The 18,690-nt window shown below is 34.2% G+C and overlaps 1 protein-coding gene across 3 annotated transcripts in view; it reads left to right on the top strand.

Moving 5' to 3' along the window:
• KIF3A (kinesin family member 3A) overlaps positions 1-18,690 on the top strand; it is a 44,755-nt gene that overhangs the window by 16,771 nt on the left and 9,294 nt on the right. The window contains exons 5-13 of one of the 3 annotated variants that reach the window (XM_003829296.5): positions 262-367; positions 3,995-4,134; positions 4,537-4,734; positions 5,048-5,222; positions 9,891-9,989; positions 14,481-14,489; positions 17,325-17,481; positions 17,876-18,056; positions 18,273-18,383. In XM_003829296.5, coding sequence (XP_003829344.1) covers positions 262-367; positions 3,995-4,134; positions 4,537-4,734; positions 5,048-5,222; positions 9,891-9,989; positions 14,481-14,489; positions 17,325-17,481; positions 17,876-18,056; positions 18,273-18,383 — 1,176 coding nt within the window. Of the gene's footprint in view, positions 1-261; positions 368-3,994; positions 4,135-4,536; positions 4,735-5,047; positions 5,223-9,890; positions 9,990-11,966; positions 12,039-14,480; positions 14,490-17,324; positions 17,482-17,875; positions 18,057-18,272; positions 18,384-18,690 lie in introns of all 3 variants that reach the window. The other 2 variants (XM_008954671.3, XM_008954672.3) reach the window with 2 other exon arrangements.

The following is an 18,690-nucleotide window of genomic DNA, read 5'->3' as shown; positions in this document are numbered from 1 at the left end:
CCTATCTCCTTCACTAGCTTAGTAGTGTTCTGTACTTTTTCTGTATTTTTCTTCATGTCATCACAATTGAAATAAAATAATTTTTATGTGTAATTCTTCATTTGTATGTTCTTCCTATAGACATCTCCATGCGTGTAGGAACAGTGTCTATCTTATCAGTATATTCCCGCTATCTAGTAGAGTGTCCAACACATAGGAGATACTCAATAAATAATTGTGGAAGAGTTATTGATATAGTATAAAGTCTTAATTTTTTTTTAGGTTAAAGAAAGACCTGATGTGGGAGTTTATATCAAAGATTTATCAGCTTATGTGGTAAATAATGCTGATGATATGGATAGAATTATGACGCTAGGCCACAAAAATCGTAAGTATAGTGTGTAATTGTGATTAAGCATCTGTGTGTTGAGTAGGCTGGTTTAGAAGCAAATTTGGTATGGCACTTTACCCTGTAGAGACTGGATTTTTTAGAAAACCATTCCACTTTGATTATTTACCATGTAGAGAGCATATATGAATGAAAGATACCACAAATCATTTTCCATGCCAAGCAAAATTTTGTTTCTTTTTAGTAGCGCCAATCTATGCAACTCTCATACGGCTGTCTCTTGGTAGCTATAATAGTAAAATTGGTAATGTTTATTGAGCTCTTAGTGGAGAGTGCTTGTGCTAAGTGCTTCATAAAGATGCTCTCTTAGTCCTCACAGGAGACTAGGAAGACATTAAATTCTTACTTTATGAATGAAGAAAGTGAGACTTAGTTTAAGTAACTTGTCTAAGTACTATAACTACTAAGTGGTAGAGTGAGTGATCACACCTAAGCCATAGCCACGCACAGTGGCTCATGCCTGTAATCCCAGCAACTCGGGAGGCTGAACTGGGAGGATCATTTGAGGCCAGGAGTTTGAGACCAGCCTGGACAATAGGGAGCCCCTGTCCTAAAGAAACCCACCTGGAAGAAACCCAAAAAACCTAGGCCAGTAGTCTGCATTAACTAGGCACTGTAATGCTTCCCTTTTGTTGACAAGAAAAGCAAAACAAAATTTAAATTAAAAAATTGTATTCTTTTTAGTAATTGTGTCACGTTTTTAGTCTAAAGAGTAGGAAGCTTCAGCGATATTATACAGATGCCTCAAACCTAGTACTGGTGATGCAGCTAATAGCAATTAGAAATTAGAGGTGAAAAGTCTGGTCACGGTGGCTCACACCTGTAATCCCAGCACTTTGGGAGGCTGAGGTGGGTGGATCACTTGTTTGAGACCAGCCTGGCCAACATGGTGAAACCCCATCTCTACTAAAAATACAAAAATTAGCTGGGAGTGGTGGTGGGTGCCTGTAATCCCAGTTACTCGGGAGGCTGTGGCAGGAGAATCGTTTTAACCAGGAAGGCAGAAGTTGCAGTGAGCCGAGATCGCGCCACTGCACTCCAACTTGGGCAACACAGCAACCAAAAAAAAAAAAAAAAGAAAAAAAGAGGGATTAGAGGTAAAAGATGAGAAATAGGAAATGAAAAATTTTTATAAGTTTCTATGACTTGACGATAGATATATCAAACCCAAGGAAATCAAACAACAAAACTTCAAAAATCAATTACATTCTTATGAACCAATTAATAGAAAAAGACCAAATCTTAATAGAAAAATTAGCAAGAAATATGTATGTTATTCGTAGAAAAACTAAGCACAGCAATAAGTATGTGAAAGGCTGTTTAACTTCACAACTAATCAGGAAAATGCTAAAACAAGATAGAGAGAGATGTTTCACCCATCAGATTAGATGAAGGATATGTAGGTTGGTGAGACTTTGAAGAAATGGGCACTGAGGATGGAATATAAATTGGTGCAGCCTATTTGAAGGGCATTGTTAACAGTATCTGTTGACATTTTAAAATACATTCCTTTTGACTCTGTGTTTCTAATTTTAGACATTCTGGAAAATATTTTTAGATGTAACAATCTAAATAACCTTCAATAAAACCCTGATTATGTAAATGATGACACAAAAATACCATAGACTGTAATAAAGCTGTTAAAAACAATGAGTTAGGCTGGGTGTGGTGGCTCATGCCTGTAATCCCAACACTCTGGGAGGCCAAGGTGGGCAGATTTCCTGAGCTCAGGAGTTAGAGACCAGCCTGTGCAACATGGCGAAACCCCTTCTCAACTAAAAATACAAAAAAATCAGCCAGACATGGTGGCTTACGCCTATAATTCCAGCTACTTGGGATGCTGAGGCAGCAGAATTGCTTGAACCTGGGAGGCAGAGGTTGCAGTGAGCCAAGATAGCACCACTGAACTCCAGCCTGGGCAATAGAGGAAGACTCTGTCTCAAAAACAAAACGAAACAAAACAACAACAAAAAAACAACAAGCTGAGTGTGGTGGCTCATGCATATAATCCCAGCACTCTAGGTGGCTGAGGCGGATGGATCACTTGAGGCCAGGAGTTTGAGACCAGCCTGGCCAACCTGGTGAAACCTCGTCTCTGCTAAAAATACAAAAATTAGCTGGGCATGGTGGTGCGCACCTGTGATCTCAGCTACTCAGGAGGTTGAGGCCGGAGGATCACTTGAACCTGGGAGGTGGAGGTTGCAGTGAGCCGAGATTGCGCCACTGCACTCCAGCCTGGGTGACAGAGGGAGACCCTGTCTCAAACAAAACAACAAAAAAACCCAGTCAGGTAAATGTGCCTACACAGACCTGGAAGATTTTCAAAGTATGTTTGTCAGTGGGGGGAAAAAAGCAAATTGTAGAACAGTATGTATGTACTGCCTTACCCCATTTATTTATATGTGAAAAATTGTTAAACCATATATTTATTTGGGCAGTGTGTGTGTGTTTGTGTCTACATGTATGTATATAAAATACAAAATGAAAGGACAGATTGTAGTGGTTACCTTTAGAGAAGGAGAAATAAAATTGGGGAAAAGGAATGTCAGGAGCTTTCACTTTATGCTTTCTGTATGCTTTTATTAAAAAAACTTAAATACCAGAAATATGTTAATTATTGGTTATTTAATTAAAAATTTTAACACAAGATTTCATTCATAGAATGAAATTAATTTAATTCTCAGGTAGTTAATTGGAGCTTTTGGTCACTTCATTAAAGACTACCCTTTTAATGTTTCAATTCTAAAATCAAAGCTTGCACAGAAAAATGCTGCATGAATGTATAGTAGGAAGATAATTTTGGCATTGAGTAAAATTAACAACTTTAAAATACTTTGGAATTTAAGAAAAAACTAATACAGGTCTATTGTAAAAAAATGTTTTTTGTTTACACAATATATTCATATATTTACACATATGCAAATACTTTGCATATTTTGAATGGATTTTTTTTTACAGAAGTAGGATTATGTTATGTATTTCTTTCTAACTTGCTTTTATTTTTAATTTATATGTTATGGGCATTTTTCCACGTTTTTAGATCTACCTTATTTTTTTTAATGCTGCACTGAATATTGTTGTATTGTCTAACATACGTGTGCAAGTATTCCTGTGGTTTATATGTTCAAGCTGGAGTGCAGTGGCGCAATCTCAGCTCACTGCAACCTCCACCTCTCGGATTCAAGTGATTGTTGTGCCTCAGCCTCCCAAGTAGCTAAAATTCTCTTTATTATTATTGTTTTTTACTTCCTACAGTACACCAGCATGCATAATTCTCTTTAGATAGCTAAATCAGCAATAATTTTTCCAATTAATGTGGTTTTTTGGTGTAAATTAGTTATTTTTTAGGCAGTATTACTAGGGATTGAAATTATTTTTTGCTAAAGTTATGTCTTTAATATGAGAAACCTTACAAATTTGTTATCAACAAAGTATAAGAGAAATTTCATGTAGTGGCTAAGTACACATGCATGCCTTTATGGTTTAGCCATGCTCTCTGGCTTTTGATTGTGATAAAATTAAGTGTTTTAAACTGTTCAGGATGTTTAATTATTTTTAAAGGCACTCTCTGTTACACTTTTAAAGGATTTCGTTTATTTATTAAAGGTTCTGTTGGTGCAACTAATATGAACGAACATAGTTCCCGTTCCCATGCCATCTTTACAATTACTATAGAATGCAGTGAAAAAGGCATTGATGGTAACATGCATGTCAGGATGGGGAAGCTCCATCTTGTAGATCTTGCTGTAAGTAACAGGACACTGCTTAAGGAATAACTCTTTCTTGTGATCCATTTATTTTATAAATGAATGAAAATTAAAGTGAAAAGATATGATTTACATATGATTTTTAAGGTGTTACTTGTGTATGTTTATTATTTATTATGGAACATTGCAAATGTATATGAAAGTAGATAGAATAGTATAGTGATCCCCCATACACTGATCACCCAACTCCCAACAATCAGCTCATGGCTAATCTTGTTTCATGTACTCTCACCCACTTCTTCCTTTCCTATATTATTTTGAAGTGAATTCAGGCATCATATCAGGTTTTTTACTGTTACATTACTTTTTAATAAAACCTTGGGAAGAATATTCTATTTTTAAAAAAATTTTAGCTTTACTTTCATCTCTGTTTATTGCTAGGGTTCAGAAAGACAGGCAAAAACTGGAGCTACTGGACAGCGCCTAAAGGAAGCTACAAAAATCAATCTTTCACTTTCCACCCTTGGTAATGTAATTTCTGCCTTGGTTGATGGAAAAAGCACTCATGTGCCTTATCGTAACTCTAAACTGACTCGTCTTCTTCAGGATTCCTTAGGAGGAAATTCAAAAACCATGATGGTAAGACTTAATTGGTGATATAGTTAACATCAGGCAAATTTAAGATTGTAATTTATGCCAATAATTGATACGTATCACATTTTTTAAACTTGATTATTTTACTTTTTTTGACTTGTGGTTGTCCTTTTTGTGGTACACTCATGTATTAGCCCATAATAGTGTCCTTTGGAAACTCATGTGGTTGACACTCTCATTTTCGAGAAGGCCAAAGGTGCATATGTGCTTTAAATGTTTTTGATGTATTTGTAATGGTAGTATTAATTTTAACTCTGTCAAGTGTAAAATGATTTGTTTCATATTTCTAATTCAATAGTGTGCAAATATTGGGCCAGCAGATTACAATTATGATGAAACTATCAGTACATTACGGTATGCCAATCGTGCTAAGAATATTAAAAATAAAGCTAGAATTAATGAAGATCCAAAGGATGCTTTGCTGCGTCAGTTCCAGAAAGAAATAGAAGAACTGAAAAAGAAGCTTGAAGAAGGTAGCTTTTCCTCAAAATATTAATCTTTATGTTGGCTAAAAATACATTGTTGAACCACTAAGTGTTCTAACAAAAGCCCTCTATTAAACCTTTTTTGAGCCTCTAACATTGGTAGTTAAATGAATATTTCTAGAAAGTGACTTGGTACTTACATACTTTCGCATTTTCATATTAAGCTTAAGTAAAATTACATAATATTTGTGTATGTGGTTTTTAAAAAACATTTGCATGATGTTTTGTAGATTTCATATGACCACTTGTTAAGGAATGAATGTTTATTTGTCTCTGTATAAGAGCAAATTCTGCAATGTATGTATTTAGGTGAAAATGACCAGAATTCTGGCATTGCAATCAATATCAACTAACTATTGTTTGAAGTAAAGCAAGATATTAGACTGTCATGAGTAAACCAAGTTTGCTATAAGGAAAAATGCATTGCATGACCTTTAAAATATCCTTTCATACCTAAATTTGAACGTGAGATTGTATTTTGGAAATTCTTTTCTAACAATATCATGCTAGAAAGTTGGAAAATTTGAAGATCTTATTTATGAGAGTGAGACGCTTCCCAGTCATTAAGTGCTGAGTGAGTCCTTGCACCTTAATGCAAGAAACAGATCCTTTCTGATTGGTACAGAGCTCCTTTGTGAACCACGTAAACAGGGCTTTGGTTTCAAAGCACCTTTGTAGTCTGTGAGGAGACTGACTAGATCAGAGGTGAAATTCAGAGGCGCCAGCATCACAAATGTTTAGAGAAGGTACTTATTTAGTAAACAAGTAGTTATTGAGGAAAAGCAGTAAGAGAACTGTTAGATAATGAAATTTGGTGTTTTAAATGTGACCACTAGGTGGTATTTATAGCCAGTATGTTTTAAAGATTTTTAATTTCTTAGCGATGTTAACGGTGAGTGCATACTTTTATTTTGCTGACTTTATGTTTTACATTTTTTTGTTGTGGTAAAATATACATGACATAAAATTTATCATTGTAACCATTGTTAGTTAAGTGTACAGTTAGTGGCATCAAGTATATTCGCATTGTTGTGCAACTATCACCACTATTCATTTCTAGAACTTTTTCATCATCCCAAACAGAAATGCTGTGCCCATCTAAGTAGTAACTTCCTATTCTTTTCTCCCCCAGTCTCTGGTAACCACTATTCTACTTTCGGTCTCTATGAATTTGACTATTCTAGGTACCTCATATAAGTAAAATCATGGAGTGTCTACTTGTGACTGGCTTATTTCACTTAACAGAACGTTGAAGTTTCATCCATATTGTAGCAAGTGCCTGAATTTTATTCCTTTTTAAAAAATTGTGGTTAAACTTGCATAACATAAAGTTTACCATTTTAATCACATTTAAGTCTACATTTCTGTGGCATTACATTCACATTGTTCTGCAGTTATCCGTCTTCAGTTTTCTTCTTGCAAAATTGAAACTTTGTACTCATTAAAAACAGTATGTACCCATTCCTCCCTTCCCCTAGTTCCTGGCCAACAACCATTCTGCTTTGTCTATGAATTTGACTGCTCTGGGTATCTTACGAAAGTGGAATTGGTGGGGCGCAGTGGCTCACGCTTGTAATCCCAGCACTTTGTGAGGCCGAGGCGGGTGGATCAGTTGAGGTCAGGAGTTCGAGACCAGCCTGGCCAACATGGTGAAACCCCATCTTTACTGAAAATACAAAAATTAGCTGGGCATGGTGGCTCTCGCCTGTAATCCCAGCTACTTGGGAGGCTGAGGCAGGAGGATCACTTGAACCCAGAAGGTGGAGGTGGCAATGAGCCGAGATTATGCCACTGCACTCCAGCCTGGGTGGCAGAGTGAGACTCCCATCTCAAAAAAAAAAAAAAAAAGTGAAATACAGCATTTGTGTTTTTGTGACTGGCTTATTTCATTTAGTATAATGCCTTCAAGGGTCATCTGTGTTGTAGAATGTATCAGGACTTCTTTTTAATTCTGAATAACATTCCATTGTGTATATACTACATTTTGTTATCCATTCATCCACCAATGGACAGTTGGTTCTTTCCACCTTTTGGCTATTGTGAATAATGCTGCTATGAACGTGGGTATACAAATACCTGTTTGAATTCTTGTTTTACCATTTTTGGGGTATGTACCCAGCAATGGAATTGCTGGATTCTATGATAATACTGTTTTTAATACATTTCAGTTTATTTTTGCTCTTATGACGTTTCTTTTTATAATCTAGTTAATGGAGTTGATCATATCAACAATAAAAAAGTAGGCAATAGCATTAAAATAATTTTTAAACTTAAAAATTATTGTAGGCTATATGCAACTTGCAAACATGATATGGAGAGTTCCTATCTACCCTTCACCCAGCTTCACCTCATGTTAACATCTTTTATAAGCATACAACAGTTATTGAAACCAGGAAATTTACATTGATATAGTCTTATTAACTAATCTGTGGACTTTATTCAAATTTGGCCAGTTTTCCTTCCAGTGCCTCTTTTTCCTGGTCCAGGATACAATCCAGGATCACACACTGCATTTATTTGTCATGCTTTCTTTGTTTTTTTGTTGTTGTTTGTTTTTTGTTTTGAGACAGAGTCTCACTCTGTTGCCAGGCTGGAATTCAGTGGCACAGTCTCAGCTCACTGCAACCTCTGCCTCCCTGTTCAAGCGATTCTCCTGCCTCAACCTCCTGAGTAGCTGGGACTACAGGCACATGCCACCACGCCCAGCTAATTTTCGTATTTTTAGTAGAGACAGGGTTTCACCATGTTTGCCAGGATGGTCTTTATCCTCTGACCTCGTGATCTGCCCGCCTCGGCATCTCAAAGTGCTGGGACTACAGGCGTGAGCCACCATGCCCGGCCATGTCATGCCTTCTTAATGACGATGTCTAGCACACTTGTTCTTCAGTCTAATTCCCCAGTCTTTCTTGATTTTGACATTTTTGAAGAGTACTGGTCATATATTTGTTGAATGTTCATTAATTTGGGTTTGTCTACTTTTCTTTTATAATGACCCTGCAAAGTTTCTCCACTGCAAATCTATTGTTTTATGTTTCCATTCGTAATTAACATGTATCTTGTGGGGGATACTTTGAGACTGCAAAGGTCCTGTTTCTTGTCATACTTTCTTCTACTATTTTTAGTATTCATCAATAGTTCTTGTCTGCAACAATAATCCTGTGGCATTTGCTCAATGTTATTTTCTATTCTCATCATTTCTTCCTTGTTTAGTGTTTAGGATTCTATTGTAAGGAAGAACAGCCCCTTCATTCCCATTTGTTTATTTATTCAAGTATTTATCTTATTTAGATCATGGATTATAATCCAGTGTTATCATTATTTATTTTGTTCATTGAATTGTTCCAGCTTTGGCTATTATGAGATCCTTCAGAGTAGTTCCTGTATTCTTTCAGCATGTGCTCATCAGTTTTTTTGAGCATTTGATTACTTTTTGGCACTACAAAAGGTTTTAGGTTTATCTTGTGTCTTCCTTGCCCAATCTTAGAATCATTCACTTCTCTCTGGTCCCTTCTGTAGGAGAATGGTATTTAGAAACCCAGTTTTGGGCACTAGCTGTGCTCATTACTACCAAGATGTCATTGTTTCTAAGCCCGAAGAAAAAAATATTTTTCAGAAATTTCTTCTCCCAAGACTCTGTGTTCCTTTCCATCTTGTACTTACAGGTACAATTATTACCTGGTTGTGATTAGAGTATATTTTACTTTTTTCTCCTCTATTTTATTTTGTTAGACATTTCATATGTAAACAGTGGCATTTAAAAATAGCTAATTTGAAGATGATATAGTGCTGATCTGTTTTATTGGCTTCATCATTCCTTTTTTGTTTTTTATCTTTAAGTTAATGTGTAGTTAACACTGTCTTTGTACAAATAAGCACTTCTTTTTTTGAAAATATCTTGTGATACAGTCCTAAAAGTGGGATCATTGTTACGTGACAGTTCTGTGTCTCTTAAAAATACAGATTGAATGAATTTTTTGAAATCTTAAACAGGAAGCTGTTTTAGAAGAAATTGTTCCTCAAAAGTGATCACATTTTTAAAAGACTGAATTAGTAACTCTACCACATAATTTATATATATATTTAAAATTATACATAAAGAAATGATTTGAATATTTTTTTTTTTTGAGACAGAGTCACTCTGTTGTTGAGGCTGGAGTGCAGTGGTGCCATCTCGGCTCACTGCAACCTCTGCCTCCTGGGTTCAAGTGATTCTCCTGCCTCAGCCTCCCAAGTAGCTGGGATTACAGGTGCATGCCACCAAGCCCAGCTAATTTTTGTATTTTTAGTAGAGATGGGGTTTTGCCATGTTGGCCAGGCTGGTCTCAAACTCTTGGCCTCAAGTGATCTGCCTGCCTCAGCCTCTTAAAGTGCTGGGATTACAGGCGTGCGCCACCTTGCCTAGCCAGAATGGTTTGAAATTTTAAGTGGGTCAGAATTTAACTTCTCTTTAGAGACTTTAAAAATAAAGTCTTTTTGGATATCTCATCTGTGTCTGAGATTGCCATATCTGTTATACTTTCTAGGAGCATTTAAATAGTATTTAAATTTGTTGTTTGCAGTAACAAAAATCTGAGGAAGAAAGCTGATATAGGTATTTCCTAAATAGCTAATGACTTGGTACAGGATAAAAAACATTGTATTAAATTTCTGTCCAAGGAGAAGAAATATCAGGCTCTGATATCAGTGGGTCAGAGGAAGATGATGATGAAGAGGGTGAGGTTGGAGAAGATGGAGAGAAAAGGAAAAAAAGAAAGGGTAAGTTCTGTTTAGTAATCTGATTTGTAGAAATTAGGTGGTTTCACAAGGTGGTAGAGTGCATGACTTTTATTTTGCCGTTATCTGTTTAATATATTAGATAACAATTAGAACAGAAGATGTATGCCATTTACCTGGTTAACTTTGCATTTTTTCTCCTGTATTGATCCGTTTATAGCTGACTTTGAATATATGTTCTGTTTTTTTAGAATTTAGAATTATAAGACTCTATAATAGTGGGTATGCCATTTTAAAATTTCCTGTGTGTTTTAATTTTATATAGGGACTTACATCTGTGTTAGGAACCTAAGTTTTTTTGTTTGTTTGTTTGTTTGTTTTGAGACGGAGTCTCATTCTGTCGCCCAGGCTGGAGTGCAGTGGCGCGATCTCGGCTCACTGCAACCTCCACCTCCCGGGTTGAAGCGATTCTCCTGCCTCAGCCTCCCGAGTAGCTGGGACTATAGGCAAATGCCACCTCGCCCGGCTAATTTTTTGTATTTTTAGTAGAGACGGGGTTTCACCATGTTAGCCAGGCTGGTCTTGATCTCCTGACCTCATGATCCATCTGCCTCGGCCTCCCAAAGTGCTGGGACTACAGGCGTGAGCCACCATGCCTGGCTGGAACCTAAGTATTTTAAGGAAATTAGGATAATGTGGAGTTTTTCCACAAACAAGATTAGTCTTTAAAAGTCATTGAATTTTTAAATAGTAAATTTGTATGAGGAATTCCATTTTTAAATTTAGTTCTTTTTCTTTATAAAATGTATTCTCATTCTCACCCTGTTGTGGGGGATTTGTTGCCACGTGTGAATTAAGACTGTTTATTATGATAAGAATATAGATGATATGCAAATGAAATGGACATATTATAATGGCCTACATTTCAAACCTTTTTACCATAAATATTTATTTCAGAACTCTCTTCCATTAATGTGGTCATTGTTTTCAAGCTGGTGCATATTTTGTTTGTCTTATTAAAATGATTGTGCTAAAAATAAACCCATCACTGCTTGATTAGGAGTCCCAAATTTAAAAACTATAAAGATTTTGTAACTTCAAAAGACAGAAAAATAATGATTTATAGCAAAAATTGGCAAAATGTCTGCTGGCTAAATCCAGCTCACCACCTGTTTTTGTAAATAAAATTTTATTAAAACAGCCATGCTCATTTATTTACATATGCTCTATGGCTGCTTTCACATGAAGCCGTATGGCCTGCAAAGTCTCAAACACTTATCTGTCCTTTTGCAGAAAATGTTTGCCTGATTTAGAGAAATTTTTTTTTGTTCACACCTAGTTTTTCACAGAGTAGATTATTATTTTCAAAGCTAAAGCTGATAACAGATTTGTTAAAAATAAAATTTTAAATAGAAAAATGCCAGTAATATGTTAAAATATTTAACAATAATGTATCTTCCTTCCAGGCTTAGAAATTTTAAAATTTTCAGTGAGCCTTTTGAAAGTTTTGCTATCAAACCTTAAACATATTTGATAGTTTGATATTTTGGGGGAGGGAGAGACTGAAAGTGGAGATAGACTAACCTATTATGAAGGGTAATTTATCACTCCTATAATATTTATTGTGTATGAGTTTGAGTTTTAAAACTCCATTCCTTTAACTTATCAACCTAAATAGTTTCAGTAGACTAAAATCTCACCAAATGACTTCTTTATTTTTTATTCTTGTCATTTCAACCCTTTGAATGATTAGGCTTTAGGTGACCAGTAGGATCTGCCCACAGTAGTTGCTTAAAGCAGTACACTTTCTAATTCCTCTGTATGGCTTTGTAAAGTAGAGAATATTGGATAAACTACCAAGACTGGTTTTTAGGAAAGTAAATTTTGGTTCTTTAATACAAAGCTTGATTGTCCTTTAAAATTTTTTTCTCTGAAAACTGAATTTTTCTCTGTGTGTGTGTTCATTTTCTTGTTTCCTCTTTCTTTGGTTCCCGTTGGGCTCATTTCTTTGTTTTCCAGGCAGTAGCAGCAGCAGTAGTTCAGACTCCACATGTTCTGTCATAGAGAAACCTCTGGATAAGTTCTTGCCTAGTGAGTGGTAGCTCTTACATTCTCTAACAGAGCTTTGGCTTTTCCATAACCCATGGGCTTCATTTGAGCAATGCTGCACCACTCCCTGTCATTACCTAAAGAATACATGTTGGATTCCTCAGTAGAACAAAGCATGTGATGATTCCTCCACCCCCTTTCATTGCTTCCAGTTAATCATAATTGTTAAAACATAGGCTTTAGCTTATGTTTGAGACAATGGAAGAGAGATTCATGCTTTTGCAATTGAGATAATGTAAAGAGAGCTAGTAAGCTGTGTAAAAGAATAATTCTTATGCTTATTTTTTAGGTTTCATGACACATTTCTAATCCTGCTCAGAATAAGGGACACGTAACATCAAATCTTGTATTTCTAAAAGTACAAATTATATTTGAAGTACACCAGTGCCCATTATAACATGTCGTACAATTACAAATTTTTTACACTTTGGTGTCCTATTCTTAGTGGTAGCTTAAGATTAAAGGCTCCCAAATAAAGAAAAACATAAAGCTCGAAGCAAGTAAAGATGAATTGAATAGTGTTTTATTTCAAATGGACATTTATCCATATTTCTGTATGACCTGATAGATTTTAAGAAAATTTCTTTCTTTTTTTTTTTTTTTTTGAGACGGAGTCTTGCTCTTTTGCCTAGGCTGGAGTGCAGTGGCACAGTCTTGGCTCACTGCAAGCTCCGCCTCCCGGGTTCACGCCATTCTCCTGCCTCAGCCTCCCGAGTAGCTAGGACTACAGGTGCCCGCCACCACTCCTGGCTAATTTTTGTATTTTTAGTAGAGACGGGGTTTCACCGTGTTAGCCAGGATTGTCTCGATCTCCTGACCTCATGATCTGCCCGCCTCGGCCTCCCAAAGTGCTGGGATTATAGGCGTGAGCCACTGTGCCCGGCTGATTTTAAGAGATTTTCTAAGGTATGATTAGAGAATGCAGAATCACGTGAATTTTATGCAGGATCCATCTAGACTTATTTCAAACTTAAAGGCTTTTGTTAAAACAATTAAGTTGAAAAGTGTTATTTAATTTAATTTATTTATATTTTATTTTCAGAAGAAAGGGGAGTAGTGTTGCTTTCTTGTACCAGCCTGCAGCTTACTGTCTTTTAAAGCATTATCTATATACTTACCCTTTCAAAACTAATGACAAAAATAATTGCTTATTGTTCTTATGCTTTTAGCTTTCTAGAAGAATAATTCCAAGAATATTAGAAATCTCCTTCTCTATTGACAGTTTGTAGGCAAGTTACCAAAACAATTCATTTCAAAGGATAATTTGTAAAATACTTGGAATTGCATTAGAAACCACATAGAGGTATTACTTTGTATAATAAACTGTGAAATATGAGAAAATATTTGAGTGGGAGGCGTTGCAATTTAGTTTTCTGTTTTAAAACTTAATTCTTAAAGAGTAGTTATATGAAAGTAGGTTATGAAATGAGTTGTACTTTGTTCAATTCAAGAAGTTTTAATTCCTATTTGCGTACCTAGCACATAATTTTTTTCTTGTAATGTGGGCGTGTTGGTGAAGTGGAGAGATGGTTGTCCTAGCATGTGGTTGCTGTGTGTACCCTCCCTTTTAAATATCTCAATGGCCTTTTTAAAAGGTGTTTCTTGCTTGAGTCATTAATTGGCAGTGACTCCTGTAGAATCATTGTTTATAATTACCCTTAAAAATCTACTAATAGAAGGAATGTAAGTTTGTTACTGTACAGGTATACTTCATTTTATGTAATAATTTTATTTTCTGGAAGAAAAAAAAAAAGCCCTTAATCCGGTTGGGAAATCGGATGTATTGGGAGAACTTGTGTCTTTAAAAATTCTTCATTAGACCTTTCTGTTAATCAAATAATCAGTGGAAATTACTGTAATCTAATTTATCTGTTGGATTGGTTCAGGTTTTTGTGTTAGATTTTCTTAAAGTGAAGCATGCCTATAATAGATCCATATACTAAAAGAAATATTGAATTGGGACATTTTTGATATGGACAGTGTGAATTTTGTCACTTTAAACGTACTAGTTGTTAAAATTGCCTTAATTTTCTGTTTTGCCCTTTTAGATTACTTCCCAGATCTTAGCAGGTTCCTAATTCCATGTCTTCTGTTAGCATAACCACATGGTGTTGAACTGTGACCTTTGCAGGACTTGGGGAATCAGTGTGAGATCTTGAGATTGACTTGAGTTATAATCTAAGACTAAGTTAACTTTAATATTCTTGCTTAAATGACATCTCTCGTTGTGTTGAATATGCTTTCTTTTTACGTGGGCTCTATTTCAGTTTTGATAACGGTTTGATTTTTATTTCTACACTTAAATGAATGCTATTATATATTTTTCTTTGTTTCACAAGAGAAATAATGTTTTCCTTTTTTTCCTCCTCATCTCTGTGCGTATTGCTTCCTGTCTGCGATTTGCTTACTACTTCTTATTGCAAGATCAAGCAGGTTGGTGTGATTGATTTGCACTCCACATGGTACAATTATTTATCCTATAAAGAACTATGTTATTTAAATACATTAAATTTTTAAAATTTAGTAGTTTTTTTTACCAGGTAAGTATCTATCTTTTGTATTTTTAACAATCTTTCAACTTTAGCTTTTAAAAAGAACTTCATTTTTTTCCCTAAATTCTTAAAGACTCATTAAGCCAAAGTTTGGAAATACAAGTGTAAATTATTTCACATTCAAACATTTTTCTCCTTTTTTCTTAAAGCCAAGAATCAAATGCCTGGTTATGCCATGGTTGCTTATGTAATAAAAATGAAATTAATTCAATTAAGACTGCCCTGAAGTTCTTCCCCTTTGACTTACCCTGGCCGGTTAACGTTCACAATATTGGTTAGAGCACATGGCAAAGGGCAATAAAAAAATGTTGCTACTTATGTCTGGTTTAGTTAAATACTGTTTATGGCATTAACTTTTAAAAATATTTATTTGCCTGAAATTTTGTGCTGAATTTTATCATGCATTGTTAGAAATAGATTTCTTTTTTGTTTGATTGGTTTGTTTAAGAAGGTTTTTTTTAAAAAAAAGTCCTTTGAAAAATGCATATAAAAGTGACTTTTACTGATGTCACATTTTTAAATACCTGGTTAGGAGAGTTAGCACTCATTCACATTTAGCTTAAAATATTATTTGTGGAGAAATATAATGATTTATCAGAGTGATTCTGGCTAAAGTAATATGTTACTTAAATATTAGGCTTTTGAAACTAACCCTGGCTATATATCTTTGATTGTCTTCATGAAAGTGTTACAAGACCACAATAAGATTTTTGCTGCTAAAGTATCAGTTTGGAAACATACCTGAATGGTTTTAAATTACTAATGTAATGCATTAATGCATGAACAGTTATGTGTCTTTGTATTTCCACATGTAAAATCTTTTTATTTAAAAAACTTTTTATTTTACTGCTTCTTAATGGGTTTTGAAACTGTTTTTAACTATTGAAACAATTAGAACCCTTGAAGCCTGTACATACTACTGTTCATATGTTGATTAGATCATTTCCTCTATACTGTTAGCATCAGTGTCTTCATGCATTTATTATTTTTGTCTTAACATATGTCCCATTTTGTCTTTAAATATTTATAATTCTGAGGTGGAAAGGAAGTTACACTTTTTTAAATGCGTATACTTACTATATACCTGAACTGATACTTTTCTCCTTCAAATTTCTAAGACATAGTATGACTGATGGGAAGTAGTTTGGGAATAGTAGTTAAATTATTTTAAAGTTATTTTTTAACAGCTAATTCAAAAGATTCAATACAGATGACTGTGCCAAACAAGCCAGTAAATAGAATCAGTCTACATCCTGACTTTTGGAATGCAATGAATCACACCACACCAAAGCATGAATTTGGATCAGTGCTTTTATTTACTCTTTTATTTCATTTGTCTCGTGCCTTAGGTTTGCTCTGGACTTACAGTTCTATACAAATAATGTATTTTAAACCCTAGAGTTTTTTACATAATTTTGTCATAAAGAGTTAAAGCCTATTAATGATTCTTCATTTCATAGTTCCTGAAAAAATATACTCAGTTATATATCTCCATCATAATTATTTTTCAGTTCTTTTTCCTTGTTAGGTGGTGGGGGTTAGCTTTTGGGTGGAGACATTAACAATTTATACACTCTTATGATTTACACTCTTCTTCTGTAGTTCTTTGGGAAGGAAGTTAAGAATGACGGAAAGGTTCTAGGAGAGCCTCAGACCAATTCTATGAAAAGTGTTATTGGTTTTCTGAAGGAATGTGTGTTTCTAAGAAACTGTATGACCAGAAATGAATTGTCTTTGATTCAGTTTCATCACCAGTTTAATAAGCTAGTTTTATTTTCTCTTTTTCATTTGGATTTTGTTATTTTGAAATTCATTAATAAACTTTCTTTGAGCACCTATTACATGTATGTAAAATACTTTATTAGACATTATTAGCAAAAATAATCAATTGGAAGCCATATTCCAGCTTTATTATTTGGTAGTATTTCTACTTATATTTGACACTTGGCATGTTTACTCTGACTTAGGGAGTCTTTGGGTCCTGAGTTTGACATAATAACAAGCTATTTTAGTTGTTCCTTTAGTGTATGATGATATATCTTGACAGCTCAGCAACTGTGAAATGCTTGGTTAATTACTGTGTATGTAACTGTTACATAATTACATAGTATAGAATTTTTTCCTTTAAAAGTATGCTGTGAAATAAAATACTTTAATGTTATTAAACAAAAATTTTAGAAAAACTCTGAAAAATATATTAAAACTACTTGATGTAAATTCTGCCTGATATTTTTATCTGTGCATTTTATACCTATATATGACTTTTATTCACTTGTTTTATGTGAACTTGGGGAAGATATTTTAAGGAGTCGCTTGATTTTATACTTGGTTATCAGGAAAAAGTAACTGAAGAATCATGTTGCTTTTTTTTTAACCTATATTTGTTATCTGGGGACATATATATTTTTTAATTTGGCTTTCCTGTTAATCTTTCTTTTCCTATTATTTAGCTCATCTATTTTGCTTCTCTTTCGCTTTTGTTCTTAGTTATCATTGTACAATTGGACAACAGTTTGAATTTAGCAATGAGTTATAAAGTTCTAGGAGCATAATAAATGGAAATGCATGATATTATTGGTTTGATTTCCTTAAAATATTGATAATTGGTTTTGTATTATTGAGGAGTGTAGGCATTTCTATATTGAAGGAGGTAATTTATATAAGTCTGAAACATTGATTCATTTTAGTGATTGTTGCAATTAAATGATTCAAATAGGAAAAAAGAAAGTCTCCCCAGACAAGATGATTGAAATGCAAGCAAAAATTGATGAGGAGAGAAAAGCACTTGAAACAAAGCTCGACATGGAAGAAGAAGAAAGAAACAAGGCTAGAGCTGAATTAGAGAAACGGGAAAAAGATCTTCTTAAAGCCCAGTGAGTATTATTGAATTGAGATGAATTCATGATTTAAATTTCTGTTTTTTTCATAGGATATATAAAATAGGAAAATTGAATAGTAATTAAAAGCTTGGATTTTTGTCTCCAGTGTAGCTATTTTGGATAGAAGGGTCCGATATAGTGTATTTCTAAAAACTAGATCTATTTTGGTTATTTTATTTCCGTGTGATAGGAAAACATATCAATGAATTAGAATGAGTTATAAATTAAATTAGAAATCGATACTACACAGTGGTATAATTTGGCAGAGATGTTACATAATTATATTTCTATTTTGAAATTGTATATCCAAATTTTAAATTTTGGGAAATGATATTAGTAGAATAATAGATCATCAGTGAATATAGAGTATTCTCATTCTAATCAACAGACAAGAGCATCAGTCTTTGCTGGAAAAATTATCTGCCCTGGAAAAGAAGGTAATTGTTGGTGGGGTTGACTTGTTGGCCAAAGCTGAGGAACAAGAGAAACTTCTTGAAGAATCTAACATGGAACTGGAAGAAAGGAGGAAAAGAGCAGAGCAACTTCGCAGAGAACTTGAGGAAAAAGAGGTAATGTGACTTTCTGTTTTTAGTTTGGTATTTTGCCAGAGAGATTTAACTTTTCTAGTGGAAAGCTAAATATCTATAATTGTATTGAAATTTTAAAGCATATTTATGGATTGCTTTGAAGATCAGAGTTGCTAAACATTTATGTCATTTGTTAAAGAATTAGATATTTGATTTTACAAAGAAATTTATTCTGAAGTTTACTAATTTTTGTCATAGCAAGAACGCTTGGATATTGAAGAAAAATATACCAGTTTGCAAGAGGAAGCACAGGGAAAGACCAAGAAGTTAAAGAAAGTTTGGACTATGCTGATGGCTGCAAAGTCAGAGGTTGGTTCTCTTAGAAATTACCTACTAATGCAGTTCTGGATTTTTTAAAAAGGAATTCTTTGATTAAGAATTTATAAATAATCATAATGTAAGCTTATAATTTAAAAGAAATAAAATATTTCTTTATGTGCAATTTTTAATTTTATCTATTAGGCTAAATTGTTTCTTTTCAGCCTTAACAAATAGTGTAGAATAGATGCTGATAGTGTCACGCTGTTTATCATTTTTATAAAAGAACTAGGTAAGCTCTCACAAGGTTTCTTAGACAAGCATCCTATGTGAGATGGTGCTGTTTTGTAGTTAAAGT

This window comes from Pan paniscus, chromosome 4 (genome assembly GCF_029289425.2).
Source record: "Pan paniscus chromosome 4, NHGRI_mPanPan1-v2.0_pri, whole genome shotgun sequence".
NCBI classification, from domain to species: Eukaryota; Metazoa; Chordata; class Mammalia; order Primates; family Hominidae; genus Pan; species Pan paniscus.
Note: the sequence above shows the minus strand (reverse complement) of the source record. Positions and strands in the feature narration are given on the sequence as shown.